Source organism: Electrophorus electricus, chromosome 12, assembly GCF_013358815.1.
Source record: "Electrophorus electricus isolate fEleEle1 chromosome 12, fEleEle1.pri, whole genome shotgun sequence".
Classification (NCBI taxonomy): Eukaryota; Metazoa; Chordata; class Actinopteri; order Gymnotiformes; family Gymnotidae; genus Electrophorus; species Electrophorus electricus.
Window position 1 is genome coordinate 16493824 of NC_049546.1, and position 21138 is coordinate 16514961.

The following is a 21138-nucleotide window of genomic DNA, read 5'->3' on the forward strand; positions in this document are numbered from 1 at the left end:
TCTGCAGGCGAGCGTTTTTCCAAGGCCGCTAACACTTCACCCTCTCCAGATATGACCATCTCCCACAGCGAGCTCGTGTCTCTCATGGAGAAAAGCAAGGGACTTCTGCTCGTGGACGTGCGCTCCCAAGAAGAGGTGGCTAAAGGGTGTATCCCGGGATCCGTGCATGTTCCAGGTGACCTGTAGCTCCCACAAATCTGTTTCGTGGCGTTTACTTGGGACAGTTATTATAATTGTTTATTTATGTCATCTTTGTCGGTCCTAATGCCATGTGCTAACTGGAACGTTTATAGTGAGCAGCGTGGAAAGCGTGTTCTCACTGGAACCAGACGCTTTCCGAGATGCAACAGGTGTGCCCAAGCCGCTTCCAGATTCCCAGGATTTGGTGTTCCACTGCCAAATGGGGAGGCGTGGGGAGGTTGCCACAGATATTGCGAGGCGCCTTGGCTTCAAAAAGTATGATCACGATTACAGGCATTATGAATTGTCAATAGATTTGTCATATGAATGTCAATAGATTTCATATCAACAGCACTTAAATCTAAAACCTCTCTCTCTCTCTCTCTCTCTGTGTGTGTGTGTGTGTGTGTGTGTGTGTGTGTGTGTGTGTGTGTGTGTGTTTGAAGTGCACGTAACTACACTGGAGGTTACAAGGAATGGTCAGAGAAGCAATGCAAATGACCGTTCATCACTGTTTCATCACACCTGTGTCACACTATATTTAGATTTACTGCATTTAGGTTTCATCACACCTGTGTCACACTATATCCATCAATTACAGTCAATGCTGTGACTCTTGGACAAAGTGCCTTTCTATACTGGTTTCCGTGTTTATTTGGCTCCAATTATAAATATTTTGGCCTTTGAATTGGACTACCTCAGAAATTTGTGATAAATGTTTTGTTTCCTTATAGAATTTGTACTGATTCTCAGATGACCTGTATATTTTGTTCTTTAAATTGTACTAAAGAATTATTTGTACCCTTATGAGATGTGCACCCATACTGTGTACGCATGTTTTATTTAAAGCATATTAAGAATGCATAGCTATAATATGTTTTATATTAGCTTGCTTGTTTCAATTGACCTATTGCGAAGATCTGCAACATTGCTTATCAATATCTTTTGGTCATGCGCACAAAACGTGTTCCGTTCGTGGCTAAGCGGCATGTGAGGAGAATCGTGAAGCCTGGAAATCACAAGATAAATGGAAACCTTTATTGACCTTTGCTCTTCTTTCGGGTAATTATGCTAACAGAGATTAAATGACGCCATACATACATTAAATGTGAAGTTTATTCCGTAAAAATAGTAGTCTGGTGCCGATGTAATTCACGCACGGGTATAAACGTCGGAGATGTCACTTGGTGGCAGTGGTCACACTTTTTTTTTTCTTTTAGTGTTCAATTACCTTTTTAGAATTGCGATGTGAAAATTCATTCGTGCCGTTTCCAACTTCTCGGTTACGTCCAGTGTGCCTCTCTGGGTGGCGCCGTTGCTTCGCGCCGCGTCCCGACTCAAGGCCGACCGGGCCCGGCGCAGAAGGGCGTACCGCCTCATCCAGCGTCAATTAGTAAGACCGATCTCGGCACCGGACAAGTACACGTTACCGATGTTACGATGTGAAACTGATTGGAAGTGCGTCACACGCTGTTCCAAGAAACAATCGCACCGATTCCGTTGCCAGATGCGTCGCCAAGTCGGATGCAGGGGGTCTGCTGACATGCCCACCTACATTTACCCCCCTGAGCTCAAGCAGACGATACGTGCGGCCTTTCCAGGGGACGTGCGTGAGTACGACGACCCACGGCACGAAAACGTACGATTAGTACGCTTTTTAATTCTTTCGACTCTAAAATCTCGTGTCTGAGTCGTGCTCTTCTTCATCGATTTAATTCCCTTTTAGGTGTTTATGGTCACCATGGATGACCTGCATGGATCGGGTCCGTTTGATCAAAGCTGAAGTTAGATCTGCAGTAATCTTTCCCTTTTCAGATAGTTGTGTTTGTTAGCGACCTGTTACGTTTAATTCATGTCAGTCGTACAAATGTTCAATAAAGGGAAACTATTGAAAAGCAGTTGGTCTGGGACGTTTGTTTCTTGTGCAGCCCGCGCTTGCTTGCTGACTACAAGGTCCACAATCCTTCAGTTAAAGTATCCGTGGGGTTGCTTTTCCTTGGCTGAGTGATAAACGAGGAGGGTGGAAAAATGATTTGCAATTTTAAAAACTGGTAATTGCTGACTAAATGGTTCTACTTCAGGTTTTAGGTATGGTTTAGTTTGGATTGTACGCCAGAGAAACCGACAGAGAAACCTGACCGCAGGATAATGGTTACATGCGACACCAAGGAAACAAGCGCAAACACGCGGTTAACCGCGTCGCTGTCTGACTGCGAACGAAGATTCAGAAACCGTCGGTGGTTATTAATACAGGTACGTATCATCGTTTTCTTTACTTCTCTCGGGATAACCTCAAGCCAAATCTTTTGGGACGCGTCTGCTTTAAAAAATACAGATATTTACGGTATAACGAAAGATTCTAAATGGCTGCTTCTTTCTTCTTTTTTTTTCTTCTTCTTTTTTTTGAGCTCAACAAAATGCCGCCTGAGGGGAAATCTGACATGGAACGAGTGGGCCTTTTCAGAGAGATGGGCTACGTGTCCGTAGGGGACAAATATACGCCCTTTATTTACCGTAAGCCGTGACAACGTCTCCAGAACGAGTTACAATGACAGTTACACGCTCTCGGCAAATATATATTTACGGGTGCGATGCGTCCGTGATGTCTGAGCCAAATTAAGTTCGGGATGTATTGCAGGATGTCTTTCTCGTCCATGTTCTCTTAAAAGGTCCATTTCATGAATCTGCGCACAAGGATAAGCAGATGTTGGCCGAGGGATCCAAGAGGAAGTCTGCGCTCCAGGCTGGTTACTTTGAAACTCAGTTCAAGAGAATCTTTGAGAAAGAGGCACTGACCGACCGTATCAAAATCCAAAGGCAGTATAAGATCCAGCAAACCAAGAAGAATCTAGGGAAGGCCTTTTTACCCAGCAATGGAGAAAAGAAATCGTAGGTTAAGCATCCTTTCCCTCCTTGTTTCTTACGCAAGGTTTACTTTTAAAACTATATATAGAATTACATGATTTAGTGTAAAAAAACCAACAACAACCAGGGTGGAAGCCTTTGGTCTGAAATAAAAGTGCCCATTAACATTGCAGCACAACTGGAATCTCAATACAGTAGGACACAGAGCAGCGAAGCCACTTTTGGTCAGCTGACGATGTCTTGTTGGAGAGGAAAATGCACTTTGCACACATATTTATGCTGTAAATCCATTTAACGCTGTGGTGCTAATCCAGAGGTAACTTTGTTGAATTGTGGCTATCATGTGCCACCAGTTGACCTTTATCGGAGTGTATCTGAGCAAGGCACAGCCCACAGTGAAGTGAAAGAAAGCATAATTCGTGGAAGACTGCAGCTGGCCATGCGGCGTAACAGTCCTTTGCAGTAAGAGCACAAGAACTGTTAGTGTGCCGGGTTTCCATTCCATCGTGCGCATCTCAGAACTGGGGCAAGAGCTCCAGCCAACACGCTATTATGATCTTAAGTCTGAGACCAGTAAGATGTCACACCGGTCATGATATGAGAGCACATGTTTGTCATGTACTTGAGATGGCAGAAAGAGAGAGCAAGAACATTTTAAAAAACACTTTGTAATTGTTATTTGGGTCAAAATAAATATCAGGTGCATTTTGGAATCAAGAAAATGTCAGTCGATGGTGAAGAATATAATTTCTTTTATGTACATCATTTATCCCGATGTGTGCCACAAATGGACTGTAGTTGATTTGGGGTGCGTCTCATTTCTATTAAGATACATGTGTTGGCACTCTGCAGATCAGGAATTGGCAACTACTATGGGACACTAGGGGGCCCTGTCCAGGCATTTAGTCCCCTGCAGGTTCCTAAGAAGCCCTACAAAGCTCCAGGCAAGAACATGTACACCAGCCCACCCAAGAAAGGAAGCGGATACGGGTCAGTGCAGACTTCTTCCTCTTGCATGATTCTACACGACGCCAGGAGCTGACATTAAAGTAGATCCCTGTGTGCCTTTATTGTCTTCAATCCCAACACCACAGAGTAAGTCAGGCTTTGCTCCTTGAGGACGTCGTAGATACAAGTCTGTCATTTTGCTCTAAGTCACACAGCTGCATGGACGTGATCCTGAATGAAGACAGGCATCGTGGTGCAGTGCTGTTACTCAGGCTTCTCCACATGGTTATAATTGTGTAATTCCAGCTGGTATTGAGTCTAAATTATCCTCTCGTCTGTTTAAAAGCTTCCCAGGTGTCACCTTATCCAAAATAGATTCATATTCTCCTGATCCGTATGACCGAGCAAGAGAGATGCTAAAGGTATGAATTCAAGAATGAAGTATTACTGCTTGATGCTGTTGTAATGAAAACAGTTAATGGTCATCGTAGATTCTTTGCTCCTGCCAATACCCTCATGTTGTGTTTTTGTAAGAACAAGTCTCCAAGCAACCCATGTGCAGATAATTATTTTAGCTCTACTAACAAGAGGGATCATTTGTCTTCTAGCGTGAGGTAGCGGCTCACAAATCAAAGTTGAAAGGCGGACCGTTTCACCTGAATCTCCATCCGAAGGAATGCTTTGACAACAACCCGTACAAGCTCGAGAAACCTTTACCGGCCGCAAAGAAGGCCGAGGAGAAGAAGACGCGCTTTGCAGTGCCCTTCAAACCGAGCTCTCCCAGCAAAACGGTACGGAGCATGTTAAGTCCTGTTCACCGTGTTGGTCTCTGTTCACTGTATTTAGCGGCTTCTCGGAGGGTCGTAACGTATCCGCCCGACCTCGCGAAGTTTCTATTCCACCGTCACTGCTCAGTACGTTTTCCTCTTCGTATTCTTTTAGATTGGAGGAATGAAAGCCGGGACGTTCGAGCCCTACCCGCCGCACTCAGCCGACCCCTACGTCACCAGGAAGCCCAGTACGGCGACCACGAATAAGGACGCGAAGATCTTCCGCCCATCGCCTGGCTCCAAGAGTACTCCAGTCAAGAGCATAATCTCTCTCAACGTGGACAAGTAAGCCTCCTGCAAATTAAACACGTTACGCACAAGAAAGACAGAAATTACTCAGACTTACAGTAGCGCCCCGACTGAGGAGAGTACCATCATGTGATGATCACTCCACAGGATTTTTGTCATATTAGCAACGATGCCGATAATCCTCGCGTATAAGAAGTTGACGATGCCGTCCGATTCTAATTTAATCCCGTGTTTGCATGCTGGAGAAGAGGCTCTGATATTAGATTTGTACTTTTTTATTCACAGGCTTTTGAATTGCACAAACTACAATCAAATCCAATCTGTTATGGCATATTAAGAGCGTCCGATGCCTGGCAGGTGACCTGTTTATAACACATTAACATGACTTTTTTATTTTGGTGTGAAATTAAACAATAATTGTGTATACTTCTGTCTGGTGTCATTTTGTTTGATCCATCCAGTCCTTCTATAGCAGTATTATGTTAGTTATTGCAGAACCTAACTCTCAAGGACAGTGGGGTATTTTTTTAATTTCAGTGCTTGTATCAACGATGACTTTCTCTAGTGCTAGTTTTTATATGTACTCTGGGAGTTCATGTTAACTGTTTGAATGATTATTTACTTTCCCTGGGTAGTTATATTTGGTAATGTAATCACGCTTTAGGCGACAGTTGAGTTTGTAATGGGTTTATCAACAGAACATGATAATACAGTATACATTCAGCTACATTTACAAAAAGATAAGTGTATATTCTGGAAGAAATTAATACAGCTCAGAGAATATTTCATGGCCTGTTTTGAGTTTGAAATGCAATCTTAAATTTACTTAAATTCATTTAAATGCTATCTTAAATTCTTAAACTTAATACAGGGTCACACATTACACAAACACCATATATAATTACATGCATATCAGCATGTATAGAAAGTAGAGCTTCAGACAAAGAAGTGTGTTCTAAATGTGTGTTCTAAATGAATTTCAGGATTTCATCGGGATTCAGAGAGATAGGGACTCTAGAAAACAACCGTATCAGTATGTTGGATCTCTCACTTTTCAGGTAGAGGCTAATTAAATCCCTGAGAAGTGAAATTGCAAACTCTCGTGCAAGCTTTCCCTCACACGTAAAAGCAGGCTTCGTCTGGCTTCATCAACAAAATGTACACCTGTCCTAGCTGTTTTGCCACAGGGTGAACAAGCATTCCTACACATCCCTTAGGCGTGGGGGTACACGGTGACCAGGTCGTGGCCCTCCGGCGGTCTCATTCGGAGCCGAGCATGAGTCTCGCAGTACAGCTGCCCCTCCACCACGAAGTAGCCCTTCTGCTTCAGGTTCAGGCCGCAGTCCGAGCACACGAAGCAGGCTGGGTGGCGGAACTTGTCCCGCGCCTTGACCACGGTGCCGCTGTCCATCGGCCGCAAGCATGCAGACAAAAAGGAGAAAGGTCAGATCTCGGGCATGTGCTGTAGGGCTCTGCGCACCACACTGGCACACTCAGGTCTGTCCCGGAGAGGCTATACTCGCACAATGCCTACGCAGGAGAGGCTATACTCGCACAATGCCGACGCAGGGGAGGCTATACTCGCACAATGCCGACGCAGGGGAGGCTATACTCGCACAATGCCGACGCAGGGGAGGCTATACTCGCACAATGCCGACGCAGGAGAGGCTATACTCGCACAATGCCGACGCAGGGGAGGCTATACTCGCACAATGCCGACGCAGGAGAGGCTATACTCGCACAATGGCGACGCAGGAGAGGCTATACTCACACAATGCCATTACCACATTTGTCACAAAGAGGCAGTTTTTGCAGCGAAGTTGAAGAAGCCTGGGTTTTGGTTACTGGAGCTTTTACGCTTCTGGTTACCAGAGGCTTTGTACCTGCCCAAAGAAAGAAAAAGAGCTCTAACGGAGTTGACGTGCATTCTAAAGTGTATGTTTCTGAGTGTATGGCAGAGTCCGATTAGCACCAAGAGAGCAGAAAGGCACGGGGTCGTGCTGGTGTTACGGTTGCGCTGGTCGACTGCCGTCGCTCACCGTCACTTTCCACGTAGTCCTGCAGAGCCTTGAAGGAGCCAGATTGGCGTGGAGCGTGCGGCCTCTCGTGATCTTCCTGCAGCATCTGGTACACGTGAGAGTCCTCGATGGAGGTCAGGACCTTCCCGCTGAGAGCGAGGTGGAACAAAAGCGTGCTAAAGTTGGTTCTCCATACAGAGCTGACATCTGTTGTATGAGGTATGTGGAATGCACAGCTATGGAACATATAGGATATAAATTCCCAAGAAAACTGCTTAAAACCTGGGACTAGTGTTGTAATTACCAATGTATCAGTGACGCTAAAACCCCTCAGCAAGCTATATAAAGATATGTCAAGTTTATTTATGGAAATGTAAGTTACTGGTTTGCTCTTATGTTTGATTCTGAGTTGGTAGGCTGACTAAAGATTGGGCGGACATGGTCAAAGCCGAACTTTGGTTACCTGGGTAGCACCTGATTGCCTACAGTGGACATCTGAACCTGCTGTAGTGCTTCTGACAAATTTGCATCCGAGTATAAGTTAACTGGGGTGTTATACTGAGCAGAACGGGCCAGGGCTTCGTCCCGACCACGATTACTAACTGGTGCTGCGTTCGGGCAAGGTACTTGAGCTACACTTCCCATCACCCCCCCAGATGGGTTATCTCTTGAGATGTGGTAACAAAAGGCAGATAAAATGGTGTTGGTCAAAAGGATGGGTAGAAGCACAGTGATAGAAGGAGAAAAGGACAGGAGAGAATGAAACAGTAGGTTAGAAAGGTCAAACGTAGTCCTTTACTTGATATACGAAAATAAAGATCAACATGATATTTATTTTGTTAATAGAGTTGAATGAATGTTGTCATGTTGTTGTTTTTTTCTCATTTGACCACAAACAAGAAACTGTAGTAATCTAATAATAATCTAAAAATCTAATAATAATCTAATAATAATCTAGTGACCTGCTTTGGTGTGCAGGTATGAAGGGCTTTGGCCTGACATTATACTTGTGTTCGAAGTAGCCAAGGTCCTGTAAGATATAAGAAGAACAGGAAGGAGAGTTTACAGAGACAGGAAGAGCTACACAGGGACAGAGCAGAGGTCCTCTAAAGTCCTGCATGTCTTTACCAGATCCAGTATGTCCCGCTAAACTGTTCCAAGGACCAGTCGGTGGGGCCTTACTCCCACTCCTTGTGTGACTACATGCCTTTCGTATTACTCTCAGTGTAGTTACTGAATAATTCACAGTAATTACCGAATATTATGCCTTAAGATTAATAATTAAGTAATAAGCGCGAAGTTTAAGAGATTAAGCAAACTGGCACAAAATGAAACTATATGAGAAAATTGATTCCACTTAATCTCAAGTGTCAAATGGAATCTTCTTCGATATTTTTGTCCCGGTAATCGAAGGTTTGATTGATAACTGGATCGCGTGCATCCTGCAGGACTTAGGAGAACTTCTGGCACATGCGAAGGTGTGTTAAGGTCATGCGTTAGAAGCCAGATGGGTCACGGTGGCCCTCGAGAGCAACGGAGGGGAGCTCTTCGGGTAGCCGCGGAGGCCGCCACTCACCCCTGGGGCCTGTCATGCGCCAGGCCGTGGATCTGTCCATGCAGGGCCTCCTGGATGTTGCCTTCTGAGTACAGCCCTATGGGGGTGTTGTAGGAAGAGCTCACCACTTGCCTGTTCTCGTCCAGGTTGGCGGTAGCCACAAATGGCTGCGCCCTTCTGTTATGAGCTGTGCCCATGGGCTTGTGTTCCTGCACGTGATGGACAGATGAACACACTGTGCGTGCCGCGGTGAAAGCATCACACAAAACGGTACAGTTCGTTTCAGTTGCAACAAAGCGCAGTGTAGTTGTATAAATATATGCATAATTGTATTATTATTGCTGAATGGTATTCTAGTTTGCCACCAGCAAGTTAAGGCTAGGCAAAGGTGCTTTGGTCAAATATACCTTTTGACATGGTCTTGTTTTATGATTAAGAAACACTTTTAGTTTTGGTCAAATTAGTCGAATCTAAGTCATATCACATCCTGTAAATTTCCTTAAAGAAAAATTAATAAACTTGAATGCATTGTAGATGGTGCAAACCACCAGTTTTCTTCATAGTTAGGAGAAGGTTCCTTACTGCCTTCTTCATATTTTAGATGCTGACTGACATTAGAGGACGTTCATTGGCTGGTTCGTGGAATACAGTGCTTTAGACTGAGCTAACAAGCTGGGCGGTTTATCCTGACCGGCCCATCCTGACCTCTTCTGTTGTAGCGCCATATTCAAACTGGCTACGCTAGACTTTTTATCTTTTTTTTTTTTTCTTCGGCGACTCCTGTTGGCCAACGGCAGATCGCCGAGACATAAACCAGCTCCCGCTCAGCTCGACCAACGGCCACGACGGACAATCTATGTGCTGAAGTGTCCAGCCTCTCACGCACCCAAGCGAGAACCAATAACATGGAGCACAGTTGCAGCGTTCCTCCCGTAAGCTTCCCCAGTGCTTTGGCTGCTTCACACATGCTGTAGCGCTATCGCAATACGGCGGCGCATGTGACGCAGATGACGATAGTCCCAACCCTGTCATCTCACCTGCTGCTCGGCCTCCAGGTTAAGCTTGAATGGGTGCGCTTTACCTTCCTCAATGACTTGTGGGGACCAGAGCTTGGTTTCAGGCCTGGAAAACACACAGCACACAACGAACCTAATAAAAATGTCCCACGGGAAGCAGCGTGGTCAAACATGGAGAAGATGATGGAGGGGCTCTGTAGCATCTGAGCTCCCAACTTGTATTTCTGTCATCACCAAGCCATGCTGCAAGCCATACAAGGATCAGGATGTTAATAAAAGACGTTTGGTTCAAAGGGGAAAGCCACATACCAAGGCCTCCGCTAGCACCAGCTACGCTCACGAACATTCCAAAGATTGTTTTTTATTTTTAAAAGTTTAACCTTTTAATAGACCAAGCAATGAGCAGGGCAGTGTCTGAACTGATATATGTCTATAACTGAGGTGCAGCGTTCTCTACACGAACAATCTCAGCCCCCTCATTCCAGACTGGTGCGAGGTCTTGCCTGACGCTCACCTCTCTATCTTCAGGCAGAGCTGGGAAGTGGAGTCTTTGATCTTGTTCTGGGCCTCGGCATGAGTCATGCCCTCGGTTGAGACTCCCTCGATAGCCAGGATGACATCTCCTGGGCAGAGATTGACCAGCGATGCCTTACTGCCTGGTGTCACCTAGGAAACAAGGCCTTAATGTACTTTCAGGAGAACAGCAGAAGTGAATGGATGGATACTGGGAACAAACTATAATTAAGAAGAATCATCAAAAATGTAACTGCATTTCCATGAAACAGATACTACTGCTACTAATACTACAAATAATAATAAGCTTTATTTATATAGCACTTCTAGCAAAGGTATACAAAGTTCTTTACAGAAAGATATAGTAGAAATGGAATACAATATAATACAATTTTAAGAGAAAAATAAAAGAAAGGATTTAAAACAAATAATGAAAAGATGAAAAAAATACAGTAGCAGAAAATAAAGTGCAACTGTAACATGAATAATGAATTAAAATATGAAGTAAAGGATAACTGGAAGAGATGTTTTTCTTACTCCCAACAGTGCCTAGATCACCAAAAGCCATCGGGTCAGTAGGGAGGGAATTCCAAAGTTAATGATCACAGTAATAAAAAAAAAGGCTACCCGGTTATTCTTCTTAGCGCCAAGATCTCTCTTGGAAACACACAAAGATTAACTGAGGCACAGCGGGGTGGGACCATGTATGTTAACAAAAGTGGCATCGATATCGATATAGTATATATAGCTATCTGTTGATATTAAGGATATCGTTATCTGCTGATTAATATATAGCTGTTGCCCTCCTCCAATGCTGAAAGGGGACTATAAATAGTTGGAGTGGATATGTCAGTCAGGGTTCAGTATCACTGGCTGTGGGTAGGGTGGTGGACAGCTTGGCCTATTGAGGGCACGCTGATCTAACCACCGTGGCATTCGCTGTGCTGTTGAGAGGCTCTCTGCTCTCTCTCTCTTTCTCTCCTTCATTAGCAGAGCCTGACATCATCCCTCGCTCCTCTCATCCCTGGCCAGGCTCACTTTCTGAGGTATTTTCTTCGCTCCCTGCAGACGCTTACTTCATCGGCCTGACGTGTAACCGGAGGTTTTTCTCCCACTGCCACTGTGACTAAGCCGTCTTGTTAGAGCTTCCCTCCACCGCCTCCCCAAAGGGAAGGTTTAAACCGAGTCTGGCAAACCATTTAAGACTGGGAGGGTTTAGTTCCCCGTCATTAGATTTAGCCCCTTAGAGATTTGACCTCCTAATTTACTGGCTGATGGGATTGACTGGAGTAGCGATTAAAGTTGCGCATATAATGCGCAATCTGGTAATGTCTTGATTTGCCCTTGCCTCCTGTATGTTGCCCAAATGTACAAATTACTGTCACCTGCCAACCAAGCCACAGAAGTCTGTGAAACTGCCATTGGCAGGTAGTGCCTTTACTCCGTGGCAGCGTTTGAGGCGAACGGATTCCTGTTTTCTGCACGCCACCCGGCGTCACTGTACTCGCAGCAACTGAAGATGATTGTTGGCACAGCTGTACCAGCAGCGCTTCAAGCGCAGACAATGAAAATCGGATCGCTCCCGGGACACCGTTTCTAGCGAATTTACAATGGGCTCTCTCCAGCTGAGGAACAAAGGCTCTCTTGTTTCTGAACCGCGAACACGGAGGGCGCAACGAAGGAAGACCAAACAACAAAGCCGCCGCTAGCGCAGATGGGCGGTAACCTTCGAGCAGAGGCACGTACGGCGCAAGATCGTGTTTGGAGAGACATGCAGCGCTGTGGAAAACACCTGATTCTGGCAAAACCTCGGACTTGAAAGTGCGCTTGAGGGGTGGGCGGGGGGGGGGCGTGTTGGTGATACGATGTGATGTGGGAATCAACATGTCGGCACACATGCCCAGAGGGCCTCACCACAAGATATCAGGAGCGAGAGGGACACGTCAGGTCACGCTGCGTTCGAGTGTGCAGTCATGACATCTGTAACTGTAGGAGTTTCCCCGCATCACATACAAAGCAAACGGGGGATTTAAAAGAACCGTCGCGTCTGTAACTTCATGCCAGTATGGGGGCATGGCTGTGTTGTAAAACACTAGCTGATGGTGTGATAGTAGCCCACCTGTACCTGAAGGTTTCTGAGGATGTCATCATGCAGATATCAGTATTTATAAAAGGCGACGGGTCATCTTGCGGAATGGAGAACGTAACCACACCAGATTACTTCTACAGAGCTTCACTGCTTGAAAAGAGACCCTGAGTATGTTAGGCCTTTAATTTAGCAGATCTCCTTGATCTTGGACCATGCTTGGTCACTTGTACATAGTTCAGAAGTCGAGCAACTAATTTGCAACTTCATCCAACTAAATTACTGTATTTGCTTTGAAATCAAATCCACCTCTTAAGGGCAGTGCAGGCAGTGTTAGCTCATGCTAAGCTGGTTGTTTCAGAGAAAACATTAAACAAGAGCACTAACTAAACCACAGGGATTTGCCTTAGAAGTGAGTTCACCACTTCCAACCTGAGAAATGCGCTGTAGTTTCGGACTACGTGGGACACCTAAGTGGAGTTTCATTACCTGTTTTGCTCTATATAAAAACAATTGAAAAGATGCCAGCCTGAGTGGGGATCTGTATTTGGCTCACCTTATTTGAATAATATCTATATTATTGTTTTTTTAATCATGTGATCAAAGACTCATAATTCCCAACGAGGTGTTCCGGCGCAGTCTTTTTACTGAACGAGGAAAAATCTAATGGGAGCCAGGTCGTTTTAAACCAGTCTGCTCTAAAAGACGCCTCATTCACAGTGGACCGCACTGCCGCCAAATTCTTTTCCTACGTTTGTATGACTTTTGTAAGACTGGGAAAGACTCGAAGAGATGTCAGAGTTTTAAAAGCAAAGAAGCGTGAAGGATTTGCTCTGAGTATATAAGCTACCAAATGTCATCTGCTTTACATGTTAAAACCAGGCCATCATTAAGGGAACGTCGGATGACTTTGTACATTAGTGCAGAGTTCCTGAACACAAAGCTGGCTCTCTTCTGCCCACTGATGGTTCATTATGCCCCTCACCCTACTGTATGTTACCTCCTTAGGCAGACAGCCTGGGTTGAGAGACCATCAGCATGTCACTCAGCAAGAGGTGGGGAGAAGCCCTTGTGGCAACAGGTGTGGAGAACTATAGACTGTGTGTGGGTGTGTGTGTGTGTGAATGCCAGGCACTTAGTGCAGTCAACCCTATTTGGGTGCAGTTGTAATACAATATATTTAGCAGTGTGACGAGAGGCAAATTATCCATGTATTTGCAAATTAATGAGTGAATGTAACACCTAGCAACTATATGAGTAGAGGAATCTAGTTTACAATGAGGTCAAAGTAAATGTGGAGCTATCAGCAACTGACAGGTCATTTAAATTCAATGATTTATGCTAGTGTAGAGATGCAATTCAGTCTGGAAGCTGATAATACAAATGAAATCCCAGAAACCAAAAAAGACCTGTGTGAAAATACCCTCAGAAACTTTAAAACTACACTATTTTATATACAGCACTACATAATCACAAAAACATGTCCTCACCCAAACTCTTATAGGTAAATGACTACACAGAACCCTGCCAGTGTCCTGTACTTGGATGTAACAAGTCCAGACCTTTGCCCCGTAATCTTCAGCCGCAATTCCTGTGTGACTTTCTGAAAGGATTCTTGTTGTTTTTAAGGCTGAGCCACTGGCTTCCCATGCCCTGAGCCACAACTTACCAGTACATCAAAGACATCCTTATCTCAGAGAGCCTCTCCAAGCCTGCTGGAATGTGTGAAACAACAAGGACCAGAGCAGAGCTGCTCACCCTGGTCTCTCTCTCTCTCTCTCTCTCTCTCTCTCTCTCTCTCTCTCTCTCTCTCTCTCTCTCTCTCTCTCTCACACACACACACACATACACACACACACACTCACCCTGGTGATGGTCAGAGGCTGCTTGAAGTCTTTGCCCCCAGCCAACCTAAATCCCCAAGGTGCTGGCCCCTCTAGCACCACGTTCTGCGGCATGTCTCCTGCTCGCAGGCTGCCTCGCTCCTCTGCCGACCTGTTCGCGCCCCTCTTTTATCACGGACGGCAGCTGCAGCGCTGTGAGAATCAGGTGTCCCTCCTCCTAGCTCGCCCCACGTTGATTGGCAGCCAGCGCCTGTGTGTGTGTGTGTGTGTAGTCAGTGAGGAGGATGCCAGGATGCCCCACCTATCAGAGTGAGATCATCCAGCAAACTGAAGATCTGAGGTAGTGCCCCACAACTCTCTCTCTCTCTCTCTCACACACACACACACACACACACACACACACACATTCTCTCTCTCTCTCTCTCTCTCTCACACACACACACACACACACACATTCTCTCTCTCTCTCTCACACACACACATTCTCTCTCTCTCGCTCTCTCTCTCTCTCACACACACACACACACACATTCTCTCTCTCTCTCGCTCTCTCTCTCTCTCTCACACACACACACAACTCTCTCTCTCTCTCTCACACACACACACACATTCTCTCGCTCTCTCGCTCTCTCTCACACACACACACACACACAAACACACACACACATTCTCTCTCTCTCTCTCACACACACACACACACACATTCTCTCTCTCTCTCTCTCTCTCTCTCTCTCTCTCTCTCTCAAATCTTTCCCAGTATTCTTCCTCTCACTCTCATACTCCACCACATTCTCGCTCTGCCACTCTAGCTCGTCTGGTCTCGGGTTTTCGGCCTGCTGACCGGGCACCTGTGCATATCTCCCCGAGTCATCACTTGCCATGTCAAAAGTTCCGAGCTGAGTGAGACGATCAGGCTACCGAGAAGATCACACAGTCCTAACAGCTCACCGTCACCAACTTATTCACAGTGAGCTCCGAGCTGTCTGTGACGGTGTGGCTGCTTCAAGCCCCTAAATTCCAGTCCATCACTGTGAAACGTCTGTCACGCTTTGGTCCTGAGATTGTCTGTTTTGGTGAGAGACAGGTTACCTGGACTGACACGTGAGCTCCGTGTCCACAGACGGCATGCCGCGGGAAAACAGTATTCAGGTACAGCTCGGCGCCCGAGGCAGTTACTGCATGCCATGTGCTCTTATGTGCGGTCCCCCCCCCCCCCCCGCCCCAAGCAAGCACAACAGTTTGTACAGACACCATCATGGTGTCTCCACACACGCCAGCTCTAGTCTTGTCTAGGGACTGTAATGGCCTGCTCTTCTGTTTAGGAAGAGGGAGCTCTTTGACATGCTTTGCAGACTTCGCCAACTCCTTGTTTGGTTGAGGAGTATGGATAGCTGAGATGCCCTGGAAAACGTGTGCGTGTTCCTGACTGGACACCTCTGACAAAATGAAATGAAGCTTTCTTATAAAAATGCCGTAGTACAAAAAAGCCTCTTGTATATAATTATCAAGGAAACTGTTGCTGGTGATATTTTGTAACAATAAATAGGCTTTGGCTGTTAGGAACCGTTCTTAGCAGCATAATTTGCCTGAAGCACGTTTTGGTAGTTCCTGAGGCAGGGACAGCGACACCAAAAAAAGTGGAGGGGGGGGGTGGGGGTCAGCAAAAGGCCAGATATAGGTCATGGGTCAACTTTGGCATGAGCGTTCATTCCGTGACCAAGCTGGGCTAGCGTCTGCGGCCTTTGTATGAGCAGAGGCTTGGCCTGGGGCACGTTTCCTGGGAGAGCAGCAGGGCGCTGGAAGGATCTGCCTCAATTTCGAAAGGCTCCGGTAAGAAGCTCCGAGCAAGGACCCGGACCTCTGGTCTCCTGACGGGGCTGCGGATGCCTCTGAATGTTTTTTTTTTTTCCTTGGCAAGAGAAAACCCAGCCTGCTCTCCACTGACCTTCTGTTTATTATGTTGCCATGGCGGCGAGTGGGGCAACTCTAGGACGTCGCGTGGCTGTTTATAACCAGGAGTGATGGCAGAGGATCTGTGCACAGCACAGCCTGCCAATACGGTCTATATAAAAAGTCATATACAACTATTAACTGTAACTCAAACCCCATTTAAGAATGTTAAGTGGTTCATTCTGAACAAGACGGTATGGCTCAAATCTACAATTGAGTTCTGTCTTTTCTGAAAGAGTTTCTGTGGCCACGTTTCCATAACGTCCTCCCTCTGGCGTGTTATCGTGTTTACTGCGGTTTTTGTCGGCTTCTAGCATTTGTGAACCGATGAGGCTACAGTCCTTCCTGAGTTCTTAAGCTTCTGTTACAGGTTGGTTACAGAAAGCAGAGCAGCTGCATGTACATCCTGGAAACTCAAAGTCTGATCAAAGGCATCGGTATACAGCACGTGCCAAAGAACCGGAGCGCTAATTAAAAACATCCCACTGAGAGCACGTCGGATCAGATGCAGTTTATTAATGTATGCACAGAAACAAAAAAACAAGTACATATTGGCCTTGATGTCAAAGATTGCTTTTACTGTTGCTAAGATGTGATTTCCCTGTGGAATACTGTACACAAAGGGGAAGATACTGGAAGAAGTCATTTATATTGGAAAGTATATTTTCAGTCTCTATGGTATCAAAGACACATAATTCCCACTAGGGGAGCCTTGGTTACGGAGTCCACAGTTTGCTGTGTTGTTGAGTGGAGCTACACAAGCCATTCCGGATTTCGCATCACCGATTTTTTAACCTGTGTATGCAAAACTACACTCAATCAGTGCTTAAGTGAACAGAAAAGGGTACATTTAAGATGCAGGAAATCTGTCTTAAATCACGTTGGTTTGGCAGATTGGGGTTATATGTTAATGGAACTTTCATGTGTCTGAGAGGAAATAGCTGTGTGAGTTTATGAATGCTACTTTCAGGCTAAATCTGGTTGACACCGTACATGTGAAAAAACACTACATTAACCCCAAAGTCCAGTAAAATACCGACTAAATGCAGCCTACTATACCCACACAACCACGAGACACTTTCCCAAGTTTTACAGAAATTCTAGACATTCCGCACTTGATTATCAAGACGGCTTCAGCTAAGTGTCAGATTAACACTTAATACTAATTGCGCATTAGATCGCATAAAGGATATTTGGTAAAACGACGCACCGGGTGAACTCCTTAAGTGGGAGCCGGATGGAAGGATGGAAGACTACGGGCGACTAGTTCAAAGGAGCGTAGCCAGCTCCCACATAAATAAAGCCCACGATCTCAGATCACTGGCTGATCCCAACACCAAATGAGGTCGGTGAGCACGGACCTACTCCTCGGGCTCGGCGCGGCCGTCGAAGCTTTTTTTTTCCATGACAGCATTGCCTTACGGTGGCAGTAGTCGCTGGATGCATCTCGAGACTTCTCGAGAAGAAATGATTCTGTAAGAGACATGTCGTACTAACTGTTATTGACACCATGTAGGGGATCAAACGGCACGGAAATACAGTGACGTCAGCAAAAGAAAATGAGGCATTATGTCATTATAATACTAGTAACGCTTGTCACAATATTGCAGATGATCCTGGCTGAGTTCTGCTACACTATCGAGTATCAAAACCACTTGTTGTTTAGAAAAATCTAATTCTGCATATTTTCATTGTACAAATGAACATGACAACTAACAAGGTGCAGGCTAGGTGAGAATTGAATTGTAACGTGATAAAAAAGTAACAGAATATATTATGTATATTATCCAGAATTAAAATAAAATGTCTGACACGTTGGTTAAATCAAAATAATTTTTGAAAATTCTCTCAAATTAAGTCATACATACATAAGGGTATATATCACATACAAGACATAATGATGTTTACTCGTGTTTCTCTTACTCATTTATAAATAAGAGAATACGGTGTGCAAGATCATACAGCATAAAATAGTAGTCTAGGCAGAAGACATTATTGTGGTTCAGTTCATTGATAATCTTATGCATGAAACCCGGTTATTGTCCAAAATGGAGGTTAAGGAATATTGCATTCTATAAAATATTACTTCTTTTGACCTAAAAACACCATACACATTTTAGTCTGCAAAATCCTTCAGACGCTTATAGGAATTGTCTGGAGGACAGAAAATAGAATCATAGCAAATCCGCCAAGGCTGATTCTGGATGAGGCGCTATGAGGAAGTGCATACCGCGAGCAGCGTCGCCACCGGTGTGAACCGTCCTACTCTGTATGACACTGCAATACTGTTCGATCTAGATTAAGCCTAGATTAGATCAGACATCAGATCAGACGTTCTTATCTGACATCAGGTCCGCGTTAGCAGGGGCACACACTTGTTCCGAGTAATGACAGAACATTCCTAGCCTACTCCCTCTCACCTTCCAAATGTCCCCAAAAGAAGAAAAGAAAAGAAAAAAAATATATATATATCTATATATATATATAAATGCCTCTTAATAAATAAAACGATAAATAGCACACTTGGTTGCTTCTTCATATTGAAATTCATCAGCTGTACTAAAAGTCACATACATGTTTTATTCAAAAAAAAAAAAAAAAAAAAAAAAAATCCACGCAGTCCTATGTGTATAATCACCCCAGAATTTAACCAGAGTTTAACCAGTACTCTGTAGTAATTCACTCCAAGGCCAGCGAATCCAGCATCCAGGTGACATGCTGCATTGTGCTTTGTGGGGCTATGAGGAAGCGTGTGCTTCTTCTGGGCGCTAGGGGGCGTTGTCTGTCTCTGTGGCTTCAGGGCGCAGAGCGGCGCTCGTCCTAGAGCCGCTTCACGTAGTTCCCGGGGAAGGTCCCGAAAAACTTGCTCCGCCTGGATGTTCCTGCGCACATAAAGACGAAGTCATGTAAGAGTTTGCAGAAATAACATTTGTGTGGTGGGTCTGAAGGGCGGAAACCAGGGTTTATGCATTATTACATTTCATGCAGGTGTTATGTACGATTTGGTTTTATATGAGCGCTAACTGAAATGCACAAAAAGGGCAGCCCGAGCTCGCAATCCGGCAGAACACCACGCAGTCAACAATGCCATCTGGTGGCGAAAACGGTGTACTTACCGACAAACCACCCGTCATCACATTTCTCCATCACGTCAACGACGTCGCCCTCCTTCAGCTCCAGCTCGTCCTCATTACGCGGCATGTAATTATACGCGGCCTGAAACCTGCGCCACCAACACGGACACGCCGTTAGGCTCGAGATAAAACACGGGGCGGCGACAACACGAGAGAGATCGTTCGGTACAGCGTGCGACGTCAAGAGCGCTTGGGCAGGATGCGGTCCAGACGCAGACCCGAGCGGGTGATTATTAGTGTTTATATGAAGCGATAAGACACTCACGGTTCGCCAGGCGCGTGAAGTGGGTCCTGCGCGTGAGCCGGCCGGTGAGACTGGAGAAAGAGAGACAGACAGACCTGATGTAAGCAGGCTAGCCTCTCGCGCTGCTGAGCCGCGTCCGCGTGTTCAACGGAGCTCTCGTCTCCGAGTAACGTCGGGGGCGCCGCCACGGATCGGGCCCGGGTAAAATGTACTGAGCGATCAAGCCCTTCCGTCTCCCAAACCGCACAGCAAACGAGGAGGAACTTGGAGGACTGAAGGTTCCAGTGCACATGAAATCGAAATCTGCCATTGGCCAGGAACTGTTTCTAAGCCCACAACCAGACCGGGCGGAAACACCCGTCGTTTTTGTTTTGGTTTTCTGTTGTTTTTTTCTAGCCATCTCCGCATAGTCTGATTGAAGGACTTGGAAGCAGTTGAGTAATGGGCCGATTATCCTGAGAAAGGAAGACTGTACTTCCCTTGCTTGGAGAGACTTGGGTGGGGGTTGGGGGGGTTGGGGGGATAGGCCGCTTGTCTAGCCCGGGAGAGTAAACTCTGTTTAAGCTGTGTGCACAGGAAAAATCATTGGGTATTCCCACAATCACTCCAGACAGCCTGACCGCGCCTCGCGGGGGCTCTCCACTTAAGCCCACCGCCACATCAGACGCACATCTCAGCTACTCGGCTGGGGCGCGGTGGGAACGGTTAGATTATTCGCCGTGCATGGACACGTTCGAGTCACACGCTGGCACACTCGCCGTTCCCAAACCCAAATAGCCAGCCAGATGCTCGCGTGACAAAGCTCACTCGCATACGTATACACACACACACACACACACACATACAGGATGCATAATGGGCATGCTGTTGCACTCTTAATTGCTTCTAACGAAAATTTTTTTTGCAACCTCACAATGAAATATAGCAAGACACGCTGATTAAGGCTATCTGGCACAGAGACACTGCTCAGTGCATTAACATTATGGACCCTGCTACTGTTCTGGAACTGATATGTGACCAAATCTACACTTAACATCCCTTATCAAAATTGAGGACAACACTCAGTAACAGCGCCCATAATTTGAAAGATTAGTCTCTATGTGTGTTATTTTATTGCGTACAAGAAGCATGCTTAATGCATTTGTTTTATAGCCAACATGTCTATATATCGTCTGATGTGACTTGTGCTAGAACAGGCTTGTGCATTAACTTTGATAAGCATCCAAGCAATATTCCTCCATTTCCTGAATCCTGAGTGCTACAAGCCGCACCAGGCGCACGCGTTCCCGTACCCTGTGAGACGGCGAATGGTTTTGCCCTCTAACAGGCGATCCACAGGACCTCCGAGACATCACGGGACTGCGGGGGGGCTTACCAACAACCATCACCTCGTGTCTTAACACTGGCTGCAAGAACCAGAACAGGGAAAAGCCTCAGTCAGTTAGCCTCACACGCACGCAGCACCCACACAGAGAGAGGAAAGCGCGTCGGAATATCGCGCCCGTGATCAGCGGCCCGGATGACTGGGTTGTGAAGTGTTGCTGCAGTATGTGTCAAAGATCCTGTCTGGTGTATGGACACAAAGTGCAGTCACTGCAGTTTCACATGCAGGGGATGAAATATTCCAAACCCGTTTCTTATCTAATCTGTTTGCTCGTCATGTGTCCAGCTGTCATGTCCTAACCTTTACGGTCACAGTGTCCCTT

General features: G+C 45.8%; 3 protein-coding genes across 7 annotated transcripts in view; 1 reads left to right on the forward strand and 2 right to left on the reverse strand.

Moving 5' to 3' along the window:
- Window positions 1-685: 685 nt before the first annotated feature.
- c12h4orf47 (chromosome 12 C4orf47 homolog) lies at window positions 686-5498 on the forward strand. 3 transcript variants are annotated; one of them, XM_035532078.1, is made up of 9 exons: window positions 686-1819; window positions 1907-2433; window positions 2589-2694; window positions 2850-3069; window positions 3898-4035; window positions 4340-4415; window positions 4602-4784; window positions 4936-5108; window positions 5358-5498. In XM_035532078.1, the coding sequence occupies exons 2-9, from the start codon at window positions 2329-2331 to the stop codon at window positions 5407-5409; spliced, it is 1053 nt and encodes a 350-aa protein (XP_035387971.1). In that variant the 5' UTR covers window positions 686-1819; window positions 1907-2328; the 3' UTR covers window positions 5410-5498. The 3 variants fall into 3 exon arrangements, with proteins under 3 accessions (XP_035387971.1, XP_035387973.1, XP_035387972.1); XM_035532080.1 differs by having other exon boundaries at window positions 2262-2433; XM_035532079.1 differs by having other exon boundaries at window positions 686-1790.
- Window positions 5499-5743: 245 nt separating this feature from the next.
- On the reverse strand, window positions 5744-14332 carry pdlim3b (PDZ and LIM domain 3b). Of its 3 annotated transcripts, XM_035532081.1 has the most exons (8): window positions 14126-14332; window positions 10176-10327; window positions 9683-9767; window positions 8053-8120; window positions 7554-7757; window positions 7112-7239; window positions 6844-6955; window positions 5744-6475 (listed from the first exon to the last, which is right to left on the reverse strand). In XM_035532081.1, the coding sequence occupies exons 1-8, from the start codon at window positions 14216-14218 to the stop codon at window positions 6286-6288; spliced, it is 1032 nt and encodes a 343-aa protein (XP_035387974.1). In that variant the 5' UTR covers window positions 14219-14332; the 3' UTR covers window positions 5744-6285. The 3 variants fall into 3 exon arrangements, with proteins under 3 accessions (XP_035387974.1, XP_035387976.1, XP_035387975.1); XM_035532083.1 differs by lacking the exon at window positions 7554-7757 and having other exon boundaries at window positions 14126-14327; XM_035532082.1 differs by lacking the exons at window positions 7554-7757; window positions 8053-8120 and adding an exon at window positions 8667-8854 and having other exon boundaries at window positions 14126-14325.
- A 2218-nt stretch (window positions 14333-16550) lies between these two features.
- sorbs2b (sorbin and SH3 domain containing 2b) overlaps window positions 16551-21138 on the reverse strand; it is a 32566-nt gene continuing 27978 nt past the window's right edge. Inside the window, exons 26-29 of the mRNA XM_035532374.1 lie at window positions 20725-20838; window positions 19454-19503; window positions 19171-19277; window positions 16551-18936 (exon numbers count right to left, since the gene is read on the reverse strand). Coding sequence (XP_035388267.1) covers window positions 18875-18936; window positions 19171-19277; window positions 19454-19503; window positions 20725-20838 — 333 coding nt within the window. The 3' untranslated portion in view covers window positions 16551-18874. The remainder of the gene's footprint in view (window positions 18937-19170; window positions 19278-19453; window positions 19504-20724; window positions 20839-21138) is intronic.

Coding starts and splice junctions, on each gene's coding strand:
- c12h4orf47 (XM_035532078.1), top strand. CDS start 2,329: ATGGTTACATGCGACACCAAGGAAACAAGCGCAAACACGCGGTTAACC. Junction 4,036..4,339: donor AAGAAAGGAAGCGGATACGG/GTCAGTGCAGAC, acceptor TCTGTTTAAAAG/CTTCCCAGGTGTCACCTTAT. Junction 4,416..4,601: donor GAGCAAGAGAGATGCTAAAG/GTATGAATTCAA, acceptor TTTGTCTTCTAG/CGTGAGGTAGCGGCTCACAA.
- pdlim3b (XM_035532081.1), bottom strand. CDS start 14,218: ATGCCGCAGAACGTGGTGCTAGAGGGGCCAGCACCTTGGGGATTTAGG. Junction 9,768..10,175: donor CTCTGCCTGAAGATAGAGAG/GTGAGCGTCAGG, acceptor TGTGTTTTCCAG/GCCTGAAACCAAGCTCTGGT. Junction 6,956..7,111: donor GGACTACGTGGAAAGTGACG/GTGAGCGACGGC, acceptor TTCTTTGGGCAG/GTACAAAGCCTCTGGTAACC.